This window comes from Nerophis lumbriciformis, linkage group LG32 (genome assembly GCF_033978685.3).
Source record: "Nerophis lumbriciformis linkage group LG32, RoL_Nlum_v2.1, whole genome shotgun sequence".
Classification (NCBI taxonomy): Eukaryota; Metazoa; Chordata; class Actinopteri; order Syngnathiformes; family Syngnathidae; genus Nerophis; species Nerophis lumbriciformis.
In genome coordinates, this window is record NC_084579.2 from 17,695,257 (window position 1) to 17,705,532 (window position 10,276).

Sequence of the window (10,276 nt, forward strand, 5' to 3'; positions counted from 1 at the left end):
TAAATGATAAATAAATGATAAATGGGTTGTACTTGTATAGCGCTTTTCTACCTTCAAGGTACTCAAAGCGCTTTGACACTACTTCCACATTTACCCATTCACACACACATTCACACACTGATGGAGGGAGCTGCCATGCAAGGCGCTAACCAGCACCCATCAGGAGCAAGGGTGAAGTGTCTTGCTCAGGACACAACGGACATGACGAGGTTGGTACTAGGTGGGGATTGAACCAGGGACCCTCGGGTCGCGCACGTCGCGCACGGCCATTCTTCCACTGCGCCACGCCTATTCATTTAAAGGGGCGGAAACTTAAGGGTTCCTGGTTCGATTCCGTCTTCCGCCATCCTCGTCACGGTGTATGAAAGTTTGGTGGTGGTCGGAGGTAGGCGCTAATTAAATAATTTGTTTTAATTAATTAAAACATTGCAAAATAGTTGTATTTGTAAATTGAGAAAAACGTCAAACGTTGGACCCACAAAGTTTTTGTAAATTGAGAAAAACGTTGTCAAACGTTGGACCCACAAATTTCAACGGTCAAATCAACGTCACAACCCGACATCGAATAAACGTCAAAAAGCATGTTGTTTCAACGTTGTGTTTGTGTTGTAGAATATTGGTTGGTAAATGACCAAAATTCAATGGTCAAATCAACGTCAGAACCCAATATTGATTAAACGTCGTCAAAAAGCATGTTGTTCCAACGTTAGGTTTCAGTGCTCAACGTCAGGACGTAAATCAACAAGTTCTCAACGTTGTTTCAACGTCTTGTTCTTGCTGTGTTACCACCGTGAACGAATAATGGGTTTTCAGCTTTAGAAATCGAATCCGTTGTCCTTATTAAAGGTGTTAAGGCCAATCACAATGGAATTTGACAAACAAGGTGTGTGTAAAATTTAAAAAGCGCGATCAAGCACAACTAATTGACCACAACCAATAGGGGGCGCCACAAAGCCGTTTGGCCCATGGAATGTCCTCGTTCTTTTTTTACATGACAGTTCAGCGTGTTAAACACTAACTTTCTTTTTTTAAGTTGTAGAAGCTTCAACTTTCTTCCCTTTTACACAAGTTTCTGTTCCGGACCCACAAATGCGGCACCAAAAAAAAATGCAAGGAAGACACGGACGGGGTAGGGGGGCAAACAAAAACACTGCATTGCACTTAGTTTAAGGCTCAAGGGTTTCGGAGTAGAGAGAGCGGTGTAAATGTAAGGCAGCATGGATTTGAACATCTTGTGATAGGCTTAAAAAATAAACAAAAAGGATCCGCACACTGACACGCAAATACAAAAGTGGACACTCGCAGCTTATGAATAAAAACAAAAAAAAATCAACGCTCAGTCGTGGTGACTGAAATAATAGAAATCCACACAAACCCAAATTGAAGTCAGTGACTTCATTTCGCACAGTGAGACCCGACCCCGATTCAAGGTAGAATGGTTGTGTTTTTTTGTTTCGTCCCTAAAGTCATCACAGCTGGTGTCGGTTTTTAACATAAAAAAAAAAATGACGTCCCAGCATGGAAAGTGTGCGGTCAGTATTTAGGTGGGATGACCAACACAGGGTCCCCGACGTCGGGCCGCCACATGAGCAACTGCGCATCGTTGGCGTTGGGCTTGACCATGGCGTTGGACGGGATGGGCTCGTTTTTGCCTAAAATCTGCGGCTGTTCTTGGGCGACCGGCTGGGTCAGAGTCGCCCTTTCACCCAGAGGCTTCTCCGGGTCCACCTGGATGTGAAGCCGCATCCTCCAGCGGATGGTCTGCAGCACGACGGTTTCCGAGGTGGCCTGGTTGATGGCCACCAGCCAGGTGGTGAAGCTCTGGTCTCGGCGGATGCCGCTGAGCTGAGGCGCGTTGCTGTCGCTGACCGGCACGCCCCAGGTGACGCTCGGGTAGAAATTGTCATTCATGCTCACGGTGAACTTGCTGTCCTTCTTGGTGGGACCTACGATGGTGCAGGTCTCCGTGGTGTTCCCGTACCAGGGGTAGTTGACACCGTCTGAGTCGCTGATGGCCTGGATCTTTCCATCGCGGAGATCAGGGAGCTCCCAACTGGACCTGAAAAAGACAAAGATGTGGATTTACACCAAAAATGTAACTCCAATTCCTTCCTTGATTATTTACCTGAGCTACTTTATTCCAAATGTAACGTCTGAGACGTTGATGCATTAGAACAAGTTTATTCATCACTACACCCCGAGAGTTCAGTTCAAAACTTTGGAGCGTTTTCATCATATAGAGCAAAAGTTCTTAAAGGGGAACATAATCACAATTTCAGAATTGTTAAAACCATTAAAAATCAGTTCCCAGTGGCTTATTATATTTTTCGAAGTTTTTTTCAAAATGTTACCCATCACGCAATATCCCTAAAAAAAAAGCTTCAAAGTGCCTGATTTTAACCACCCGTCCATTTTCCTGTGACGTCACATAGTGATGCCAACACAAACAAACATGGCTGAAAGAACAGCAAGCTATAGCGACATTAGCTCGGATTCAGACTCGGATTTCAGCGGCTTAAGCGATTCAACAGATTACGCATGTATTGAAACGGATGGTTGTAGTGTGGAGGCAGGTAGCGAAAACAAAATTGAAGAAGAAACTGAAGCTATTGAGCCATATCGGTTTGACCGTATGCAAGCGAAACCGACGAAAACGACACGACAGCCAGCGACACGGGAGAAAGCGAGGACGAATTCGGCGATCGCCTTCTAACCAACGATTGGTATGTGTTTGTTTGGCATTAAAGGAAACTAACAACTATGAACTAGGTTTACAGCATATGAAATACATTTGGCAACAACATACACTTTGAGAGTGCAGACAGCCCAATTTTCATCAATTAATATATTCTGGAGACATAACCTCATGTCAGCAGGCCAGGGAAGCTAGGGTCGATATTCTTCTCTTGATCATCTTCGGGACGGTGTGAGCCAAGACATCCAGGGGGTTTAGCTCGCTCGTCTGCGGGAACAAACTGCCACCATTGCTTGCCGTGCTAGCGAGGCCCTTTGTCCCTGAATTGCTCACACACTCCGGCAGATTCAATGGGGGTCTGGCGGCAGATTTCTTTGACTTTATCGTTGGAAATGCATCTGCTTTGAGTGTCGCAGGATATCCACACATTCTTGCCATCTCTGTCGTAGCATAGCTTTCGTCGGTAAAGTGTGCGGAACAAACGTCCAATTTCTTGCCACTTTCGCATCTTTGGGCCACTGGTGCAACTTGAATCCGTCCCTGTTCGTGTTGTTACACCCTCCGACAACACACCGACGAGGCATGATGTCTCCAAGGTACGGAAAACAGTCGAAAAAACAGAAAATAACAGAGCTGATTTGACTCAGTGTTTGAGAAAATGGCGGATTGCTTCCCGATGCGACATCACATTGTGACGTCATCGCTCCGAGAGCGAATATCAGAAAGGCGTTTAATTCGCCAAAATTCACCCATTTAGAGTTCGGAAATTGGTTAAAAAAATATATGGTCTTTTTTCTGCAACATCAAGGTATATATTGACGCTTACATAGGTCTGGTGATAATGTTCCCCTTTAACCTTTTTGACCTCAGGGCCCAACTTTTCCACTCCAGAGGGGACCGGGGCCCCCTCAAATACAAAACCCAAAACCAGTGAAGTTGGCACGTTGTGTAAATCGTAAATAAAAACCCAATACAATGATTTGCTAATCCTTTTCAACCTATATTCAATTGAATAGACTGCAAAGACAAGATATTTAATGTTCGATCAGAGAAACTTAATTTTTTTTTTGGCAAATAATTACAGATGTCCGATATAATCGGCTGATAAATGCTTTAAAATGTGATATCGGAAATTATCGGTATCGGTTTCAAAAAATAAAATTTATGACTTTTTAAAACGCAGCTGTGTACACAGACGTAGGGAGAAGTACAGAGCGCCAATAAACCTTAAAGGCACTGCCTTTGCGTGCCGGCCCAATCACATAATATCTACAGCTTTTCACACACACAAGTCAATGCAAAGCATACTTGGTCAACAGCCATACAGGTCACACTGAGGGTGGCCGTACAAACAACTTTAACACTGTTACAAATATGCGCCACACTGTGAACCCACACCAGACAAGAATGACAAACACATTTCGGGAGAACATCAGCACCGTAACACAACATAAACAAAACAGAACAAATACCCAGAACCCCTTGCAGCACTAACTCTTCCGGGACGCTACAATATACCCCCCTGCTACTCCCCCCACCCCCCCACCTCAACCTCCTCATGCTCTCTCAGGGAGAGCATGTCCCAAATTCCAAGCTGCTGTTTTGAGGCATGTTAAAAAAAATAATGCACTTTGTGACTTCAATAATAAATATGGCAGTGCCATGTTGGCATTTTTTTTTAGTTGATTTATTTTGGAAAACCTTGTTACATTGTTTAATGCATCCAGCAGGGCATCACAACAAAATTAGGCATAATAATGTGTTAATTCCACGACTGTATATATCGGTATCGGTTGATATCGGAATCGGTAATTAAGAGTTGGACAATATCGGAGTATCGGATATCGGCAAAAGAGCCATTATCGGACATCCCTACAAATAATCATTAACTTAGAATTTAATGGCAGCAACACTTTGCAAACAAATTGGCACAGGGGCATTTTTACCACTGTGTTACATGGCCTTTCCTTTTAACAACACTTTGAGGAGACCAATTTTTTCTGAACTTTTTGATGATATTACGGACAGTTAATGGTGAAATCCCTAAATTCCTTGCAATAGCTGGTTGAGAAATGTTGTTCTTAAACTGTTCGACAATTTGCTCACGCATTTGTTCACAAAACGGCGACCCTCGCCCCATCCTTGTTTGTGAATGACTGAGCGTTTCATGGAAGCTGCTTTTATACCCAACCATGGCACCCACCTGTTCCCAATTAGCCTGTTCACATGTGGGATGTTCCAAATAAGTGTTTAATGAGCATTCCTCAACTTTCTCAGTCTTTTTTGCCACTTGTGCCAGCTTTTTTTTAAACACGTTGCAGGCATCAAATTCCAAACGAGCTAGTATTTGCAAAAATTAACAGTTTTTCAGTTCGAACGTTAAGTATCTTGTCTTTGCAGTCTATTCAATTGACTATAGGTTGAAAAGGATTTGCAAATCATAGTATTCTGTTTTTATTTATGATTTACACAACGTGCCAACTTCACTGGTTTTGTATTAAGATTACACAATAACATTAAATATTACAAAAATAAGTATCTAATATACTGCAAAAGAAGGGACTAAAAAACTGATGAAAAACACATTTACATACAGTTATGCGGTATTCTAACAAAAATAATAAGTAATAATAATATATATGTTTCTTAACTTAACAGTCAATAACATTGAAGTGCAAATGAAAATACACTTTAATCATAATTTTTGCGCTTAAGAAACTTCTGTTTGTTTGACATTGTCATTACTGCTACAAGTGGTGGAAAGGTGTATTACAACTGAGTACCGCTGCAGCCCATATGGACGACAGCTGAAAAAACAGCTCATTTTTGGCAGCCCTCTAGGGGGCGCTGGCGGCCTAACAATGGTAAAGAAAGACTGTTATGGAGGATCTTTGACTCCGCTGACAAAACACTAAACTGACATGCCAAGCAAGTATGCGACTAAAGGAAGCAGGGAAAATTCAGGGAACTTGGATTTCCAACTGTAGAATCATCAAAGTTCTTGAACTTTTCAAAGACATCAAGGAACTGGACAAATATTAAAAAGATAACATCTTGGCTACAAGGAAAATGAAAGACACAAAACACAAGAGAATGATGCTATCTGAGGGAACAAAGTCATGACATGTTATTGTCGTTGGTTTTTTGTTCAATGTTAGCAATAGCTGCTTCACCTAACAATTATTTAAACAACAATTAAGGTCTCAATTCAGAATGGAAAATCCGATTTAAACCGATTCTTGCAACGAATGACATCAAAGTTTTTCAAAACAGAATCCAGGTTACAAAAATTACTCTTGTCTGCTGACATATGACGTACAGTACAGGCCAAAAGTTTGAACACACCTTCTCAGTCAATGTGTTTTCTTTATTTTCATGACTATTTACATTGTAGATTGTCACTGAAGGCATCAATACTATGAATGAGCACATGTGGAGTTATGTACTTAACAAAAAAAGGTGGAATAACTGAAAACATGTTGTATATTCTATTTTCCTCAAAATAGCCACCCTTTGCTTTGATTACTTTTTCGCACACTCTTGGCATTCTCTCGATGAGCTTCAAGAGGTAGTCACCTGAAATGGTTTTCACTTCACAGGTGTGCTTGAAGCTCATCGAGAGTGTGCAAAGCAGTAATCAAAGCAAAGGGTGGCTATTTTGAAGAAACTAGAATATAAAACATGTTTTCAGTTATTTCACCTTTTTTTTGTTAAGTACATAACTCCACATGTGTTCATTCATAGTTTTGATGCCTTCAATGGCAATCTACAATGTAAATAGTCATGAAAATAAAGAAAACGCATTGAATGATAAGGTGTGTCCAAACTTTTGGCCTGTACTGTATATATACACAGTCAGTTAAGTGTGGGGATAACTACACTACACTATAAAAATAAAAACTTGTGCAATTGTTTTTTTGTTGTTTTAGAATAACCTTTTAAAATGGGGTGCTAAAACAATTCACATCCAAATTGTGATTTTAATAAATTCCAATTCTTCAAATATTATGTTTCTTAAGTGCAAATATGGCCTAAATATTTTTTTTTGAAACACTTAATTATTTTAAAAAAAAAAATTAATAGTCACTTTTTAAAAAGACGTTTTTTTTTTTTTAAATAAAATAACGTGTTTCCAATGTGAATTGATTATTTTTGGGCACCCACATGTTAATCATTTGTAATGCCAATTATAACAATATTATAAGCAATCATTGATTGATACATTTTTTTATAGGTTGATTCTACATTTCTGTTGGATTTTTACACAACAATGTTTTATTGCTCTCCAATCTCTACTTGTTTTAAATTATTTCATGTTCTAGTAATTATTCTTTCACATTTCAATGTATTTACACATTGGAATTGGGGGTTAAATCACCAAAAATGATTCCCGGGCGCAGCACCGCTGCTGCCCACTGCTCCCCTCACCTCCCAGGGGGTGATCAAGGGGATGGGTCAAATGCAGAGGACAAATTTCACCACACCTAGTGTGTGTGTGACAATCATTGGGACTTTAACTTTAACATACAGAGTGCTACTGTCAGTTTTCAACCCTTTTGAGCCAAGGCTCATTTTTTGCGTTGAAAAAATGCGGAGGCACACCACTAGCAGAAATCATTAAAAAACTAAACTCAGTTGACAGTAAAAAGTCGTTGTCGCAATTGTTGGATATGACTTTAAACCATAACCAAGCATGCATCACTATAGCTCTTGTCTCAAAGTAGGTGTACTGTCACCACCTGTCACATCACGCTGTGACTTATTTGGAGTTCTTTTTGCTGTTTTCCTGTGTGTAGTGTTTTAGTTCTTGTCTTGCACTCCCATTTTGGTGGCTTTTTCTCTTTTTTTGGTATTTTCCTGTAACAGTTTCATGTCTTCCTTTGAGCGATATTTCCCGCATCTACTTTGTTTTTATCCTTCTACGTGGGGACATTGTCGATTGTCATGTCATGTTCGGATGGACATTGTGGACGCCGTCTTTGCTACACAGTAAGTCTTTGCTGTCGTCCAGCATTCTGTTTTTGTTTACCTTGTAGCCAGTTCAGTTTTAGTTTCGTTCTGCATAGCCTATCCCTAAGCTTCAATGCCTTTTTCTTAGGGGCACTCACCTTTTGTTTATTTTTGGTTTAAGCATTAGATACCCTTTAACCTGCACCCTGCCCCCTGCTGTTTCCGACATCTACAAAGCAATTAGCTACCTGCTGCCACCTACTGATATGGAAGAGTATTACACGGTTACTCTGCCGAGCTCTAGACAGCACCGACACTCAACAACAACACATCATTTGCAGACTATCATTACTGGTTTGCAAAAAATATTTTTTACCCAAAATAGGTGAAATTAGATCATCTCCCACGGCACACCAGACTGTATCTCACGGCACACTAGTGTGTTGAAAAACACTGATATAGAGGATCTTTGACAGCAGATGCTGAAAAACAAAACTCATAAATTTTATTTGTATTTTTTACTTTAATCCGAGCTCATTAGGAAGCGGAAAGAAAATGTCGCTCTTTGACAACATGGTCCTTTATTGACAACTATATTGTACAACACTGCAACACCAGTAAGGAACAAACCGCTCAGTCAGCATGAATACCAGTGATGAGTTCGATACAGCTGCTGTACCACTCATGGTTCATTGAGTACAGTAACTTATGGTCATACTGAACCAAACGGTACCGCTTGGTGGAAATATGACAATTTCTTGGTCACGACAACAAGAAAAGACTCTAGATTCCCCTTCATGAGGCGTAGAGTCAGCAGCAGCACACAGGAGATACGAGTGTGATCACCAGCCACATGACTGCTGCCTGCTTGGCCTCACGTCCACGTATTGGGCCCGGGGGGGGGTGCGTGTCAAGATTATCACGTCAGGCATAACAATTGCTTGCGTGTGTGTGCGTGCACATATGAAAACTCATTTAATCCTCTCAAACGGATGCCTCCAAAACAAACTGACATTTATTTTCTCCCTCTTTGCATATAAGCATCTTAATATCCAAACAGTAAAAATATGTTGTGTTCTCTATTTTGAGTTATTTTCCTACACTTAAGCCAACAGAATTCTAATGAGTGATCGTTTTTTTAAGGAATGGTGAAGAGACTCGCCATAATCTGCATCTTTCATTGAATTTTAGGGGTGTCCCGATTCAATGTCGATATCAGCAAAAAACAAATATCGGATGATATCAACTTGAATTTAAAAGCGCCGATACACGCAGTCCTGCAGCATGTTTATATGTGCAAAGCTGTGCAGCCAGTTAGAATAGAATAGAATAGAGTTTTATTGTCATTATTACAGTGAAAAGGTTCAAAGAACAACAAAATTGGAGCCGATCCCCTAAGGTGCATACGCAATAATTTAGTAATATAAATAGTAAAAAAAAGATAAAAAAAGATATATATCGATATATATGTATATATCCACACACATGCACATACCCATACATATGCATATATATACATATACACCAGTGACGTGCGGTGAGGTTCATGGCTGGTGAGGCACTGACTTCATCACAGTCAGATTTACAAACATATGAACCCTAAAGAGTATCTTATTCACCATTTGATTGGCAGCAGTTAACGGGTTATGTTTAAAAGCTCATACCAGCATTCTTCCCTGCTTGGCACTCAGCATCAAGGGTTGGAATTGGGGGTTAAATCACCAAAAATGATTCCCGGGCACGGCGCCGCTGCTGCCCACTGCTCCCCTCACCTCCCAGGGGGTGATCAAGGGGATGGGTCAAATGCAGAGGACAAATTTCACCACACTTAGTGTGTGTGAATCATTGGTACTTTAACTTAACTTTAACTTTACACATACAAACTGTAGCACACAAAAAAGCACATTTAATAAAAAAAACGTTATTATGGTCTTACCTTTACTTATAAGTGGGGGAACAGTGGTGTTCGTGTTGGAGAAGTTGTGAATGAATGAAATATGAAATCCGTGCTGCAGTCTGCAGGTGTACCTAATGTTGTGTCCCTGCAGTCGTTCACGGCTCCTCCGGCGCGAGTATTGTTGTTTTTGCACTTTTTGGCTTCTTGTTAAGTGACTTTTTTTGGGTGGATTCGGTCTTGCACGTGGAGGGTTTGGGTGTGGGCTTTGGTTGGTGTGGCGCTCCCGCCGGGGGGTGCACTCTGCGGCGGAGGTGCATTAACCGGCACCAGGAGGCGGGATTACGCGAGCCTCACACAGTGCGTCCTTCGCAGCCGTTTTATGATTGCTCAGCACAAGAAATACGTTACACACATACAGTTGTTGACAAAATACATTGTACATTATATACCTCAGCTAACTAAACTATGGAAATGTATAATATAGTTCATACAGCAATACGGTCTCACTGCACAGCAGGCCAGCAGTTAGCCGAGTCCGCAATCCATGGTGAGGCACAACTGAGTGACGTGCCTCAACTGGCTGCTGATCACCGCACCGTCTCTTCTCAGTATTTGAACGGCAAATGTGAAAATTCAGTGATTTTGAATAAAAATAATCTAAAACTGGTGAAGTTAAATGGAAAATAACTTTATAGTATAATCACTGGATACATACAACAATTTAATAAAAAAAA

General features: G+C 40.8%; 1 protein-coding gene across 2 annotated transcripts in view; it reads right to left on the reverse strand.

Moving 5' to 3' along the window:
• Window positions 1–883: 883 nt before the first annotated feature.
• The window catches only part of fam78ab (family with sequence similarity 78 member Ab), a 20,795-nt gene continuing 11,402 nt past the window's right edge, over window positions 884–10,276 (reverse strand). For both annotated transcript variants that reach the window (XM_061927077.1, XM_061927076.1), the window contains exon 3: window positions 884–2,059. In XM_061927077.1, the coding sequence (XP_061783061.1) occupies window positions 1,534–2,059 (526 nt within the window). In that variant the 3' untranslated portion in view covers window positions 884–1,533. The remainder of the gene's footprint in view (window positions 2,060–10,276) is intronic.